Here is a 17,432-nt window from a genome sequence, read left to right as displayed (position 1 = left end):
AAGTATTATGGCGTACACAGTATCATGGGATTGTAGTCACATCTACAATTGGATTTAAATCCATCCCGTGGCTTAAATTATGTGATTTTTCATTCCAAAAGGCAATTGTATCATATTGGTACTTCTTGACCTGTTAGAAAAACTTATTTTATTACTTAAACTGTGCAATGTATGAATAAAAATATCCTTGGATTGAATGTTAATTAATATTCTCCCCCGTAAACGCGTATGTAACATTTAATTACCCAAGGTATTTTATATATTAAAACGAGGAAGACAATCTCAAAGACATCTCTCGCAAAACTCATCGGGAATTTTGCTTTGATTGTTATAAAGTCCCATGTACTGTTGTTACTTAAGAGTGTTAAAATGCTTCAAATATGTATTAGCACATTGTTAATAGTTGTAATTAAAGTTTATAAAGGTTGAAGCAAATTATGAACAGTTTAAACAAATGTGAATACAAGTTAATAAGTAATGTGATTAAAATATGAAGCAAATAGTTGAAAATTGTGAGTAATGTGAATAAAAGTTAAGGAAACTTGTAAACAGTTGTTAAAATGAGAACAAAAGTTGAAGCTAACTGTTAACAGTTGTTAGTTATGTGAATACAAGTTAATGCAAATATTTAACAGTTGTTAGTTATGTAAATGAAAGCTTAAGCACATTGTTAACAGTTATAAGTAATGTGAATAAAAACAAAAAACAATAACTCAATAAATAATAAAAACAGAACAATACTTTATATTCTATATTTTGTATATACATTGCAGTTATAAAGTGGCTGAAACAGGTTCTATTGCTACCTGTTCACCGTCTGTGCAATGCATTAAAATTGTAAAATCTACACGTGTTTTAAAATCTCAAGCATTCAAATCTTTACAGCAAGCCAAGTGTATAGTATATCAGACAATAATATGTCGATGATAACATGCATTGACATGTTTTGGTTAAAATAGTCGAAACCAGTATCCAGTGCACACTAACGTTATAAATTTACAATTTTGGTCAAAATTAAACAAAAAAATCCTTATGTTTTCATTTCTTTGTAATATTTGTAATAAAAGCGCAAAAACCATTTCAATAAGGTGTTGACAACACATCGTCATCTTTTAATTTCGTTTATTGTCTTTCATCCGCCGCGGGTTGGCCTTTAAGCTGCAACAACCCTGAACAACACAATACACACAATGGGTAATAACGTTGTTAAAAATTCATCCCTACTATTCTACGTAAACGAAGTTAACGCCATCGATACAGCTTTAGTGCATTAGCGTTTTACAGGAAATGTCAAGTGTCAGTTGATTGAATAAGGTACTCCCTTTTGTGTAATATCTGATTTTATCTAGATTTCGAAACAGAAACAGCGTCGATTACTTTGGAATCTCACTCATGCATACGGTAATTAAGTTTTCCATTTTTTATGTCCACCAGTCTATTGTTTGTTTGTTGTTTTGTTTGTTTGAACAAACTTTAACATTGGTCATAACTTTTGCAATATTAAAGATAGCAACTTGATATTCGGCATGCATGTGGATCTCATAGAACTGAACATTGTAAGTGGAAAAGGTCAAGGTCATCATTCAAGGTCAAAGGTCATATATACAATGTATTTAAAGATTGGACATAATTATTCGTTACGAACTTAAATTCGTCAATCGCTCCGATGGCAAATATACAAAAATTATTTCGTGGCGAATATCAATGTTTTCACAGTAACTTAAATATAATTCAATGTTGATAAAAACAAGAGATAGCTGAACACGAGGATTAATTCACTTTCAATACTATGCTGATAGCCAAAACTATAATATTACACGAGGCTAAACCCAATGGCAAATCAATGTTCATCGTTACAATGCATATCTGAACTTCAAGTCGGTGTCTATTAGATTGTCGCTGAGCCAGCGGTCCATCTGCTCGTTTTCACTCACCGTAAACCAGTTCTTCCAATCACCAACTTCACCTGTAATCAACCGATACTATGGCAATAAGACTCATGGACCATAACATGACGATGTTGTTCCGATGGGTACAACCTGAGGCCTTGTATTTCGAGTGCAGGATTTCTACCCATTGGAAAACCCAATCCATAAATATTCCATTTATTTAATACCTTAATATGGTAAAAACACTATTTACACATCACAAACGCAGCACTGGTGTACACATTTCGAATATAAAAGTAGCATACTATTCAACTACAATACTATTTTCATGTTATCATGACATTATTACGATGTGTCCATAAGTCATTCAAAAGTCCGGTTTTTCCAACCGTTGAATACGGAAACAGATTTTCGCATGTAAAAGCCGGAATTCCCTTCATTGAATTTTAAAATGAGAGCGCCGATTGCGTTGAAAGCATAGTTTCAAGATACAGGGAAGTTGCTGCTGAAGTAAATGCTTAGGTCAAAATATACTAAATAGTTTCCTTATATGTTTCAATGTAAAAGCGACACATTTGAGCGAAAATAAATACAACATTTTGCACATAGAGACCATCATAATCGTACCTTTTCTTGACGGGAATTCTTAGCTGAATCGATTAAAGCAATAAAAAAGATATGTCATGTTCAAACCAAAAAAGAATTCGACTCAAATCAAAATCGACTGTTTTTGCACCTTCTGTTTTCGGCCGTTTTCTAGTGGATTGTAATCTTTTGCAGTACCATTATTTACTTTAAACTCGTCTCTAACTTTATCCTATTTCAGGTATTTAATAGTGAACACCTTTGCTTACCCTATCAATATCTCCAAACGATACAACCAGAACAACAGTCTAAAGTGTAATACATGCCATCGAGGAAAATATGATGATTTGTTTAGACAGGGACCTATACAGTATAGGTCCCTGGTTTAGGGTACAGACCTTTGAGTCACCTTCATGACTCGATTATTTAGTTTATTGTAACCTTGACGATTTCTGACATCACGAGTCGCCTCCCTTGTTGGTTCATGCTACCAAAATGTTCTATTTTAAGAAACGGGAATTCCAAATCGTGACGAATGTGAATGGTTACAAAATGACATAACTATGAAAATAAATACTGAGCATTACAACACGCATACCATTATGCAACCATCCGTTTTCTTTTCCGACTTGATACATTTACGGCATTCCATTTAATAATTTACAGACACAACACTCGTCCAGAATTTGCGCGAATCCATTTAATTCGATGCCACATTTAAACCGTAAGCTCTACTCGTAAAGTTAATTTCTGGCTAAAAGTAAATAATTTTAATTTCAATTAACACATCTCTATTTACTTTCAAATTCTACTTCATTGAATCCATAGAAAGGCAGGTCAGAATCCATGTCATAAATCAGAAAACATTCATCGTACTCCGCTATTTTTTTACACATTTACAAAGAATGAAAGTGCTTTATGCCCCACTACCTGTTGAGAATATGTTAATTTCTATTTATAATTAACCAATGAAATTCTACATATCCTTAAACCAGGGCCTAATGAATTTGACCTCTCCCAGAAAAGTAAACAAAGGAAATAGAAAGTAGGTGTGAGATCACTATCAACCAGAACAGAATTGTTTTACGAACGAAATTAGTTTAAGTTTCTTAGAAGATTTTTTCACGTAAAACGGTCTAAGAAAAATTCACTAAAAACGGTGTCAGCAATATTCTTGGAAGAAAACGTTAGAAAAACTTTTCTAAATAAAAAATGTTAGAATTACCATATACTATATTAAATAGATATTTCGTCTGTTTTTTGATCAGGTAAGGCTTCATAATGGTCAACCGTTTCATGTCGGTTTTCGAAATGTAGCTCTAACATAAGCATAGTTGCGTAACCGCAACTATGCTAAAAACCATACCCCATTACTTGAGTAAGATAACCGATTGGTTTTTAGCATAAAGCTTTAATCAACGGTCAGGAAAAAGAGTAATACCAAATTACATAAATTACTTTTATTGCTACTTCTACGACTTGGACTTGCACTTGCATTATGTTATGGAGTGTCAAAATAAACCTTTAACTTTTAATAAAATCCAGATTTAAAAAGATTTAGACTAAACAGTACTAGTACTTATGTTAATATAATATACCTTGAAGGTATAACTAGCACTGCTGCTGCGGTACTCGTGTTAATATCTTACGGTTGCTGCTGCCGCTAAGATATACACACTTATCTTGCCTAGTATAGAATACTCGTTTTTCATTGGCTGAGATAGGTTACTTGTTGATCGTGTATTTTTCCATAGTTGACCAATAGATTTTATATAAGTATGTTAAGTAAAATGCCGTAATAAAAGTAAAGAGGACTAAGTCATTAAATATACAATATACATTGTACATATTTTTCATCTGTCATTACGTTGTTCATAGAGGAAGAATGGAATTTGGAAAGATAAATTCTTAACACGGCTTCTAACCGACCCCTCAAAGTGTGAAACGGGGTACTAAATTTATACTGGGCTTGAGCTATGCTCTCACCAATATTAAATTACTGACCATGTATCACACCGTGTCGGGTCAGTAAGAAGCCGTGTTATTAATTAAACTTGTATCTACAAAGAAACTTAAAATAATTCATTTTACCTTTACGATACATTTGGGAAGGTCCTTCATGTTTGAAAAACGCCTTTTTGGATTTCACTTCAGCGTCCGCTTTCTTCATATTTTCAAACTCGCATGCCTCAGATATCTCGGCAATAAGCTCGTTGCTGCATCTTGTTGCCAGGAACTCATTGATTTTGTGAATCTCTCGAACAGGGTTCTGTGACAAGTGCGGTTATATAGTTAAATTACATCAAACGATTAGTGAATATAGATTAAGTAAATGTAATATATAAACGATTGTATTTCTATGTATCTTACATCGCACACAATATTCAATTTTCATAAGTTAAGCCGGATCAAATGCTGACCGTGTATTTTTTAATATTTTAATATATGGTCAGTTGCTTTTTATATTAGATTAGTGACTAAACGTCACGGAAGAAACAACACTTAGTCATAAAATGCAGAATAGCTATATGTTATCATGTTATTAAGTTGATGCTAGAGAAGGAATGGTACTCGGTAAGATACATTCTTTACAAGGCTTTCTACTGACCCCAAATAGTGTAATACAGGGTAGTAAATTTATAGCGATAGTGTAGCTCGAGCCCAATATCAATTGGCTGACCCTGTATAACAACGAACGGGGTCAAAAGCCGTGTAATTAATAATATTGTTGCAGAGTAACAACAAATGAAATGAGTGTAACGAATAGATAGGCATACAAAATAGCATACAACTCACTTCATACGTTCACAACAATGAATTACTTTGAATTTCTTTCTGAAATTTGATAGCAATATGTGAACATATCCGGAAAAGGAATTATAATTAGTGCACAAAAAATCGCATAATATTGCTTGTTTGTCAAACTCACCTCTTTTACGTCTTCAAAGTACAAGTTAAGAATTTGATCAGGATGTTTTTTTGAAAACCTTTCCCACTCCTTGACATATTTATACCAAGGATAAAATACATCTGAAATACAATTCGAACACCATTATTTACTGAACCATTTCATATGCGTGAATATTTTCCAATGTAAACACAAAGATAAACGAAACTTCACGAAGTAATTTGTTATGTAGAAGCAATGAAATTGCTCATCAAAAGCAGACGTTTTAGACCGGATTCAGATACTAGTGTGTAGAAACTTATAATGCGACAAGTAAATGCTGTATATTGGTAAACTTCCGGCGTACCTAAAACCGTATACTTTGATTAAAATAACCGGGAAAAAATCCTGCTCAAAGAACGATAACATTTCAACAATTGCTTTTACTGCTTCTTATACTGCTAGTCAGCTCGATTGGTCATTGTCGGCTCGGGTACTACTTACATGTACCCGGGGTACTCTTAAGTATACTTACATGTACCCCGGGTACGGTATATATACTTAAACGTACCCGGTCGATATTTGACTGTACCGGAGTTGTGTTCCCGCCCAAAATCCGATGTGGTAAAACCGATTCCGATAACCGTAAAACGATATTGTTATTCTTAAAGGTTACATTACACTAAATCAGTGTGTATCCCTCCGTGGTCCATTCGGAAGTAGTGCCTATTTCTAAAGAGTTCCTTTTATCTTCTTGAATAAAAGCCATTTCACAATGTGAACATGTCTTTTGTGGTTATTTTTTATATCCTGTATGTGTCTGGAGTACTTTGATGCCTTGGATTGGAAGCTGACTTAAAAGATGAACTTTTGAGGGTGTGTTTTCTATTGTGTGGGGCTTTTGTTGAAATTAGGATTCCGAAACAAGTTTTTCTACGGTGGGTTCATTCGACAGCGATTTACTCTCTTAGAAGTTGCGAGACGGTATGTTTTTGATTGCAATTATTGGAAGAGGACAGATCCATCTTTAAAATGATACCAGGTTCGGAAAAATTGATACGTCGAAAAGGCAAGAAAAATGCTGTGAAAGTTGTCAGTTTTATAATGGGACCCTATGGGAATCGGAATTAGTGTAATATAACCTAAACAAACTTCTCTTCATCAATATGCTCTTTGAGTATGAGTTTCGATAACATTGGGGCCATTTAACAGAAAATTGACATAAATGTGAACTTAATTAATAAAATAAAATAGCTGACAACGATCGATTTAGAGTTAAAACTCCCAGGTACGTTTTAGAATATTACCGTACCCGGGGTGGGTGTTGATATACTTGAGAGTACCCAGGGTAAATGTAAGTAAAACCCGAGCCGACAATGAACAACCGAGCGCTAGTTATGCCACTTACTTTTACTACTTTTACACTAGGGCAGAAGTTTAATGTAATTTACAAGACATATGTTACTTTTTTACCAACCAATGCCGTACGACCCGAGCATTAACGGCAGGAAATCGCTAAACGTTGTCAGCGGTGAAGGCGCTTTTCTCAACTTGAACAAATGATTGAAGTACGAAACGGCGATATCCTTTGGATTCCTTTGCACGTGAATAATTTTGATGCCTTTTGTGAATACCTCCCGCGGAGTAAGATGTACGGGAAAATGACAGTTGATTACTCGAGGAGACGGAAGTTCCTCGATTTGTTCTGTGGACCTGAAGTCAAGGAATGCTACTTCTTTTACGTCCTTGTCGTACTCGGCTTTATCCTTTCGTAGCATGCGGACGATTTCCCAGAGCCAGTGGGTTCCTTGATAACAAACATTAAAGAGTAATTCGAATTAAAAAAAATCACACTTGATTTCAAGCATATCAAAGGCCATAAAGAAAATCAAACAAACAATTAAGCTAACTACAGTATATATGACAGACAGGTTAGCACATGCTAAATAAAACTATTGTAAATCGTACTGTTGAATGAGTAATATAAAAGCAAGTCCGACTGAAAAGTCATAAATATTTTTCGAGATAAAAAATGTGCATATGGCAATTAACCTCAAGTTGGGCGACCTTGAGGTCGCCGTGGCGATGTGGATATGAAGGTTGCCTAGCGACAGGGAGGTCACGTGTCCGATGTCTGATACTGTTGAAGCATTCTGTAGATCTACCCCAATGATACAAAGTACTGGTTCAACCCAGGAGACAGACTCGTTAGCGTTTAAATAAGCCTTCGGCCTTCGATGCAATCGAGCTAAAATCAATAGGTTTAAACTATTCAAGTTGGCCGCAATGTATCATAGTTACCTGACTTTGGAAACGTAACAAGGTAGACGTCGTCCTCACGAATCGGAAGGTTTTGCACGTTCTCAAGTTGTTTGGACAGGTCACCCACGGTCATGTGCTCTATACCTGAGGGTCTGAAATGGTGTTCTAGTTACAGGGACTGTTTTGTGCTTAAACGATGCTGCTATAAACACCAATAAAGGAGCAGAAGCCTGTAAGGAAATACTGAATTGACATGCATCTAAATGATGACGAAGAATCAGTTCAAACTATTTACTTGTCTGGATACAAAAACTGTATACATATTATAAAAAAAACAACACACACACACACACACACACACACACACACACACACACACACACACACACACACACACACACACACACACACACACACACACATGCACGTTTTCGCTCAAATTATGTTAATTTAAAGTTTGAAGTTTTATTTTATCCACCCATTACACGGTGTTATAAGGTGATTGATTTGCAAGTGCCAGAACGACCAAAAGGACGCCGCGACGACAATAAGTACATTTGTCGCCCGTTTTGTCGTTCTTAAGGGCATATTTGTCGCTCTTGCGTGTTTTTGTATTTGTTGTCTTTAAACCCGCTAGAACGATATGACAGATAGTTGGAGGCTCTCCATGCAGGGTTTAGTGTAACCCATGAATTGTTTACTAAATCCGAAGAATGTATTTCATAACGATGTTAACCATCTGCAAAGCATCACTTACCTGAAATATATTCCCTTTGCAAAATAATACTCCAGTTCTACACCATTTGGAGTTGTTAAGTTAATTTTCGTTGTCATTTTGTTATAACGCTCAACACGAACACAAATGTTACACTGTTTGGCGAGCAATACACTCGCATGTACACAAGTACACGTGATAAAGGTTTAACATTCAGAACATTTATCAGTTCGCATGTTACATGGGGCATTCGCATTTAAATTGAATAGTTACATTCAATTACGACATTGCGAACAATAGTCTACTTAAGTATGTTCATTTAACATTATATTTTAATATGATTCTAGTTGGTACTTTTATAACCGAGCGCATTAAGTACAAAGTAAAATTAGTCATGACGTTTGTTTTATACACAATTTTCATTAATTACCGCGTTGTGTTACCACAATAACTAAGTTACCATATATGAGCCCAAAATCATTTTATACATCGTCGAATACCCACGACTAATTCATGCCGTTACTTTTGAGCATTAGATAAATTATTCGATAAATAGAGTGTAACGGAATGGGTCGAACGTGGGTATCCGACGATGCATTTTATAATATATGAGTGTATTGTATGAAAAGTGCAATGGTGTGACATTATATCAACTTCACATCGTAACTAGTATTTGTGCCTCATAGTGATCCACTTTACTGCTTTAAAATCGACGCACTAATCTTCAGCTCTATCGTTATTATTCAATATATTCTGGCTTCGCCTGGTACAGCCTGGTACAGCCACTTAAATGCATGAGATATCTTTAATTTGATATCGTTGCCTGCATGCTATTTCCGTGCTAATAAAGTGACATTTGTTCATTCAAAGTCAGAAGTAATCTTTGGCTCTATTTATTTGGTAAATTACCTGTAATGAGTCAGAGCATTGAATGCAGATTTGAACGATATGTATATAAGGGCATACTTAAGCTATGTCATATTCTTGGTCAATTGTGGGAAACGTTGGGAGCCATGCTTTCTTACTAAGGCATCATTTAAGTATCGTACATTGCACTAGATATACATGTATACAAAAAAACTAAATACTATTTGTACATGGGATTCACATTTTTTAAGAAATATTTTATAATTTAACTAGCTCGCAATTCCAAATAAAAAAGCTTTACATCTTAAAAACAAATGTTTATACCATATTCGCGTAACAACCGGCGCCTTTCTACAATGTCAATTCACATTTGGCAGCTACTAGACTCCGTCCGTTTGATTTTTTACAATTTTAGTATAGGCGTCAATTTCCAATTTAGCGCAATGCAGTAACAAGCGAGCGTATACATAACCATGTTATTTAATATGATGCACGCGAATTTTTGCACTGTAAGAATCGATATAAAGGTTTGGCTTGGTGATAAGCTCTGTAAGTAACCGGGCTAGCTCACTCGGTAGAACACTTGCTGGCGGGATGCCCGGGTTCGAGTCCCGGGCTGGACACTTTCAACACCCGGCGACAATGGCGTCCAACGTTGGACCGTGCCATTTGCAGTTCTCCATAGAACCTGCCCGTTAGTTTGTCGGGATCAATTAAACACTGTTTCCTGTGATTCTAATTCGAGGACGAATTCCAAATTGATAGGGGAGAATGTCGCAGTACAGAACTCAAACGGGATTGATGATTAGCTGTGTGAGCGGCCCGATTAGCTCACTCGGTATAGTAATCGCCTTGATAGCGGAAGGTCAAGTGTTTGAAACATGAACAGAAGATAACGACCAAATAGAACGGGTAAACATAAACGCCGCGATGTATCTATGATTGAACAACGTATGCGAATAGTTAGCAATGTGAACCATTGAGCTAGCTATATTCCATAAAAAAAATCAAACGCATGTATTTAGTGACAAAGGTGACCAGGTTCCAATTCGATGTAGCCTTTTAATCACCTACAAATTACATTTGAATGAATCCGAAATGTGTCAGGCTAAAAAACGTGAACTCACAAGTAAATTAATGGAACTCATGGTAAATGATTTTCACATGTAAAATAAGATAATCTATTATGGTTGTTTTAACAACTATGCATTTGATCTTCAGGTTGACCCAGGCTCAGTTCAGAAGATGTTCTATGTATGGAGATGATGTCTAAAGCACTAAAATATAACAAAATATCTCACTTAACATTAGCCTGTATTATGGCAAAACTCGGTGACTGACATACTTTTAGCAAGATGGATTAATTAAGATGTGCAATAGATACTAAAATGTTTCTGACATGGCTACCACTCCAGTAGTCTAAAACTATTCATTTTTTAAAAATAAGAATGGTCATTGTATGAGTTTCTGCTGTATGTACTGCACATAAGAAGCCATCCCCACGTATGATAAACCAACATGCAAAGAGGTAGGCAAACTGACTACGGTGATATGAATGCTATACTTGTGACAAGTCGGGTTAAATACTGAGTGTTAAAGTGTTTTTTAAAGATCTGCGTGAACAAATTAATAATAATGGTGATATCCTGAAAGTAAGCGTGTAAATATTTTTACTTTTATAACAAATATCACGTTTGTGGTGATGGAGATTACCTTCAAGATGGATTAAACTTTGAAACTATTCCGTGTACAAAGCTGGTTATACACAACAATTACAACAGGAACATCATCAAGAAGTGGCTATTGACGTACATGCTTTCAAAGAAAAAAAAGTTAGTGTTAAGTCCTGATGTGTATATATAATTATTACAAAAAAAGTCGACAACGACGGATTTAGGGTTAAATTTCCCGGGTACATTTTAGTATATTTACCGTACCCGGGATACATGTAAGTATACTTAAGAGTACCCGGGGTACATGTAAGTAGTACCAAAGCCGACAATGTCCAATCGAGCTCCATTATCCCCCATGAACCGACTCAAAAAACCGAGTCGGCAATATTTGACTTAATTTTTGGTTTGGTTGCTCTCGAGGGATCGAAAATTTCAGAATCTTCCTAAAAGCCTCACGGGTTTGATCCCTAGAAGCGACATTGAAAACTAGCATACTTTGTTATCTAAAAGGCTGCTAAACCGGATATACAATGATAATGTGAATTTTTTCTCACATGATGTTCATCAGTCATATTATATAAAAACTTACAGCAGTAGTAAACAACTGGACAATAATTAATGAACGCATCTTTCATTTGTCTTTGACACTTTGATTTTGACATGGCCTAGATTTAAATATGTGACTGGACTTTACCAGCACTCTTGTAACAGAGCTAAAGTTTAAATGTACCATTGAAGATCACCTAAATCCAGATTTGCTATTATAGACGTGTGGAAAGTTTTAAGGGTGTGACAAGTAAGCAAAAATTGGCCATTACCCAGAGGCCACAACTGATCTATTACTGTATTAAAACAAGAAAAATCAGTGCCTGATTTAGATTTTCTTAGATAGTTCAATAAAAACTAATGTCATAAGCCTGGTAACAGTTTAACGGTAATGCTACCAATGTGTCACACCAGGGCCTTGAATTTGAAATCTAGGACATGCATGGTCATTTTTTCATGAAATCAGGACACAAAATTGTATTTTAAGTCCTTAATTGACCTGGCTATAGTTCTCAGATAATTATAAGCTCAATCAGTATATTTATATCATTATTTATGCTTTGTGTATTGTAAACATATACACAATCATGCAGTTACATGATAGCAATAAATAATATCAAAACTACCCATACTATAAAGGTCATTGACAAAGCCTATGGTCAAAATGTGAACACATTGAGTGTAATCGCCCTCTCATGCCAGCAAAAACAACACGTTGACAGGTTGTCATTTTTGACAGTTCTACTTTCACTTTCATTTTGTGATATCAAACTATTAACAATAATGTGGCTGAGAAAAATATCGCCATTGCTTTTTATGCCCCCGGTAGGGTGGCCTATATCAGTTGAACTGTCAGTCAGTCAGTGTGTCAGTCTGTCCGTCCGTCCGAAAACTTTAATGGCCATAACTTTTTTAATATTGAACATAGCAACTTGATATTTGGCATACATGTGTATCTCATGGAGCTGCACATTTTCAGTTGTGAAAGGTGAAGGTCATCCTTCAAGGTCAAATGTCAAATATAAAGCGTCTGTCTGTCTGTCCAAAAACTTTAACATTAGCCATAACTTTTTCAATATTGGTGTGCATGCGAATCTCATAGAGCTGCACATATTGATTGGTGAAAGGTCAAGGTCATCCTTCAAGGTCAAAGGTCAAATTTTGCAATATTGAAGATAGCAACTCCATATTCGGCATGCATGTGTATGTCATGGAGCTGCACATTTTGAGTGGTGAAAGGTCACGGTCATCCTTCAAGGTCAAAGGTAAAATATATGGCTTCAAAGCTGCGCAGCAGGGGGCATTGTATTTCACAAACACAGCTCTTGTTTAATATATTTTCTGCACATTTCTTCAAAAAACTTACATCAATTCACGATTTTATTCGTTAATTCAATCATTCCTGACAGACTTGTGTACATATTTCGCTTACATTTTGACGCGCGTAGGTAGGACCGCATTACCGCTTCCGAAATGTGTATTCATACTATTGCCTTCGAGGAACTTATCTGATGTTTGACGGAAAGGGCCGAAACTGTGCAAGTGTGGGTCAAGTTCCCCACAGGTACTACTTTCCCGTTCCCCCATTTTTTTTCCGTACCTAAAATTTTTCGTACCAATTTTTATTTTGTACCCATTTTTTTTTCATCCCCAATTTGTTGTTCGTACCCAATTTTTTTTCGGTACCATTTTTTTTGTTTCCAAATATTTTTTCGTACCCAAATTTGTTTTCATACCCAAATTTTTTTCGCAAAATGTTTGTACCAAATTTTTTTTTCGTACCAACATACACAATTGTGGTGATTGTGGTGATGTAGATAAACTTAACTTGATGTTTTTATGTCCATCCTCTCAAAAGCATCGTCACACCAGTACTGTCAGTACTTTGATTTATTGAGGTTATAGTGTTTTTGTAGTTTTGTGTTAAACGTTGCGGAATTATAAAACGGGAGTGTTGTATGAGAAGCGTGCATTCAAATCCCTTTATATGATCCGATGGAAAAAAATAGATTACCAATAGATGTTTTCTTGATCAAATAAGTTGTGGAATTATTATACATGCTTGGTTATGAATTGAACAGCTGTACCACAAACATACAGTTTTGAAAGTTTAGTGAGGACCGGTATACGGACGGATCAAGGTCCGAACGGATGGATCGACATGCGGACGGATGGACCGACCGACCGACAGAGGGAATGACAGGCAGACAGACAGACCGACCAACAGGCAGGCAGGCAGAAACACAGACAGACAGACACTTTACCCTTAATGAAAGGTGGACTGTGTTATATCTTTCCACATTTTTGTTCCAGACTGCCTCGCGTCGCGGGTACGTTAAATGCCGATGATGAAGCAGAAAGAGCTCGAAAAAAACATGTTCTTTGCCAGAATCTGATAGCTGGAAACGCCTAGCGAAAGAACTGGGTAAATATATGCGATAAATAAATAAAAGTAAATAAATACTTTCATTTTTAAGATAAAACAATAATAAACATGTTCGGCTTCTAACTGGAAGCCACGCGACATTCACCATAATAGCTCTCTGGAAACGTCGATGCTTTTAATAATGCAATATCAGAATAACTAAAACCTTGTAGGTAATTTAAAGTGAACCGACTGTATGTGCTCCCTTCGTTGTTTAACTAATGTTTTTCATACGGTTACCGTTACGTCTTAAAAACTGGTACCAAAAGCACTAACTGCTAACCCATGCGCAAACCCTTAGGCCTCTAAAGGGATAAATGTGTATATTTTGAAACTCTTGACACGCGAAGGACCAAATGGAAACCGTTTGTTTATTTACAGATCTTACTGTTTCAGGGTACAGCAGCAGGCGTATATTACAGCTAGAATCTAAGCACGCGCGTGAGAAGAACACGTGCTTTAAGCATCTCCTTCATGACTGGGAACGACGTGACCTTGCCACGGTGTCGCGTCTAATTTAGTGTCTACGTAACGTCGGACGCAAAGACGCCGCGAGGGTCATTAACGTTGACACGACGGAAGGAAGAACGCAGCTTCTTTCGAAACCGCCCAGCTCCGCCCAAAACGAGGCCTGAGTGAAGTTAAAGATACCTTTGCGGGTTTTGATTGTGTAGTTGTGATACATGTCGGTTTATGTCGCCGGATGGATAAGAAACGATGAGGTCATTAACGTTGTCGTGAAGACTTTTGTTATGTGATTGAAATCTTGAAATCCGTTTGATTTGAAATTAATGATGACTTCATATTTTTTGCTGTGATGTAAATCTGTAGGCTGTGCACTGAACGATGACGATGTCGTGTTGTATGTGCATTCTGTTTCGAATGACTGATGACGTCATCATGCTTGTAAAGGTAGGTTTTGAAATGACCAATGACGTCATGATCATTGACGTATGCGTGATTGGTTGGATTGGCGTCGCGTATATGGTGTCCACCTAGCAACCGAGAGGTAACAGGTTCGATTTAAGAGCATTCTTCAGACCCCCCCCCCCAAAGGCATAAAGTACCTGTCCTTCCCATGAAACGGACAATCGAGCTAACATAAAAAGTTTTAAAATATAAAGTCATAATAAACCTTTCATTGTTTTCTAATAATATATGGATGGAGACGGCAGTTTTCTAGCGCTATGAGACGTCTATAAAGTGATGACGTCACACGATTGAAGCAGGTCGTTGTTTTACTTGGTTGATGTTTCATCCTTTTAAAAGACACAAGTCCAACACATGTTTTATTGTATACTCGTTGTTACAGACACATATAACATTGCCTTTGTATATTATTCCTTGATTATTATTTCGACGAATATTTTTCTTAAATCGATTAAACGTGTATTGAAAAACGATTTGTTTTAATTAAAAGTTATTTATTAATTTTAAAATGTGTTTCTCTAGTCTAGTGAATTATAAGTGTTGCATAATATTTTTATTGGTACGTGTACTTATGTTTTTTAAATGAGTATGTTTTAATGATTAAAGAATATTGAAAAAACAATGAATACAATCACGACAACTGGTCTATTGTTAATAATGCAGGCGTTGTAATACATCAAACCATACTGTGTTTTCAATATTATAACGTTATTGCTCATATATTACATTACTTACAATTTTTAATTAAATATTCTATGGTCACGAATATGGTTGGTTTTGACGTTAAAGATTTCGGATCCATTTGAGTTTAGATAGACACATTTGAGTTATTTCGCTTGATTACATGTTTATTGCTATGTACAAGGGAGAACACTCTTATTAAATATGTATTCGAAAAATTGTCACACTTAGCTCCCTCTAATGATTTTCGGGCTGAAAAACAAAAAAACGTAAAAAAAAAACGTAGGCGAATAAACTTTAATTCTGTTTGTTTTTATTTGTTCTTAGGGGACACAGATCTTCTTGTATTCATTTTGCCGCGTTTTTCTTTATAGTTTCATGCCTCATATGAGACTAGTGCCAGTTCGTAATGAGACAACTTACAGTGAGTTGTTTTATTTCATGTAGCCATGGTGATCAGTGACTGTTTTGACGGCACTGCTCGACCTCTGTTATATACGCTTTGTATTTCGAATTGCTCATATTTATTGGATGATGATATTATTATATACATTTTCTGTTTCAAATGTGTGTAAAGTGTATATGCAATAAAACAGTAAACCTGTTAACACTGATTTTAATATTTTTATTGTTTACATTATTTGCATACATTTCATTAGATCTATTATATAGATAGAACATATTCGGATGCGCAACGATTACTTAATATTCGTCGAAAAGAAAAATGATTATGGGGAAGATTATCATGGTAATAATAATATAGAGAATAATAGGTCAGTGTTGACTATAAATCAGGTTTATCATGCGAGGTAAGAAAACAAAAAGCACGAGCCTTGGCAAGTGCTTTTTCGTTTTTGTGCCGAGCACGATAAACCTGATCTATAATCAACACTAACCTTTTATTCTATTTATCCCACTTTTTATTCAGTAAACCTTTCTATTTAAACAAAAGTAGTTTAACTGGATAATTTCGCTTGATTTATGACGTCATTTTGTCGAAAAAAATGACGTCATTTCGTGCTTTGGTTTATAGCAGAAATTTTATCAACGAGGCTTTAATCAACCGAATTCCCTGTAAAAGAGGGATAAAAAGGTATGATGATGCGGATTATGATTGGTGATGATGATGGATGATGCTAATTGACACTAATGATGATTGATGGTGATGATAATCGTGATGATCCTGATGATGATGATGACAGCCTAGATGATGACGCTTGACAAAACACACACACAATATATATATATATATATATATATAATATATATAATTATGAATAAAACTGGATATTACAAGAACCGATTTATGCTCCTCGATTTAGTTGTTAAGTTTAATTTGACCAGTTTTATAACAAACCGTGATGCAATGACTTTTTTTAAATCTGTCGAATTATTACCATATTTTAACTCTGAACTTTCAAATTGTCACTTTTTAATCGTGACCTTTTATCATGACCCTAACCTTTATTTACAATCCTTATTTTTACACTCTGACCTTCGCATCTGACCTTTGACATTTGACCGTCTCATATAAGTTAACAATTGTGTCAGCTAGTTTATCGTACAATTTGAAATACGCGCAAGCATGATTTTAGTTAAACAGATAAAATGAAGTTTGGCTAAAAAATATTGTTTAGACAGTCACTCATTGGCATTCAGTTGAGTAATTTGCTTGTTTTATCTGCAAGATAAGAACTTTCTTAAATTAAAAACTAGCTATATTGTTATGGGAAGAAAAGTTGGGATTATAACAGCTTTTCATAAAATATTTTAGTAAAAGTTCATAGGTGAAATCTGCTTTAGACTATTAACTCTTTCAGTGCTGGAACCGAATTTTGAAGGCCTTTGCAAACAGTTTGGATCCAGATGAGACGGCTGATAGTATTCTTTAAAAAGAAAATGCTAATTTTAGAAATTCAGCAGACGACATTTTAGCAGACGACAAATTTCCCAGCATGCAAAGGGTTTAGTT

General features: G+C 35.4%; 1 protein-coding gene and 1 long non-coding RNA gene across 2 annotated transcripts; one reads left to right on the top strand and one right to left on the bottom strand.

Annotated features, from left to right (window-relative positions):
- Positions 1-736: 736 nt before the first annotated feature.
- On the bottom strand, positions 737-8,899 carry LOC127841914 (sulfotransferase 1A1-like). The gene is made up of 6 exons (XM_052371042.1): positions 8,381-8,899; positions 7,663-7,775; positions 6,839-7,168; positions 5,404-5,504; positions 4,566-4,743; positions 737-1,966 (listed from the first exon to the last, which is right to left on the bottom strand). Exons 1-6 carry the CDS (start codon positions 8,455-8,457, stop codon positions 1,854-1,856), a joined length of 912 nt encoding a protein of 303 aa, XP_052227002.1. The 5' UTR covers positions 8,458-8,899; the 3' UTR covers positions 737-1,853.
- Positions 8,900-10,137: 1,238 nt separating this feature from the next.
- LOC127843014 (uncharacterized) lies at positions 10,138-16,068 on the top strand. Its single transcript, XR_008032036.1, has 3 exons — positions 10,138-11,037; positions 13,738-13,849; positions 14,246-16,068. It is a non-coding gene; the product is annotated as an uncharacterized LOC127843014 (long non-coding RNA).
- Positions 16,069-17,432: the final 1,364 nt, after the last annotated feature.

Source organism: Dreissena polymorpha, chromosome 8 (genome assembly GCF_020536995.1).
Source record: "Dreissena polymorpha isolate Duluth1 chromosome 8, UMN_Dpol_1.0, whole genome shotgun sequence".
Taxonomy (NCBI): Eukaryota; Metazoa; Mollusca; class Bivalvia; order Myida; family Dreissenidae; genus Dreissena; species Dreissena polymorpha.
Note: the sequence above shows the minus strand (reverse complement) of the source record. Positions and strands in the feature narration are given on the sequence as shown.

Coding starts and splice junctions, on each gene's coding strand:
- LOC127841914 (XM_052371042.1), bottom strand. CDS start 8,457: ATGACAACGAAAATTAACTTAACAACTCCAAATGGTGTAGAACTGGAG. Junction 7,776..8,380: donor GCAAAGGGAATATATTTCAG/GTAAGTGATGCT, acceptor ACACCATTTCAG/ACCCTCAGGTATAGAGCACA. Junction 7,169..7,662: donor TGTTACGTTTCCAAAGTCAG/GTAACTATGATA, acceptor TTTGTTATCAAG/GAACCCACTGGCTCTGGGAA.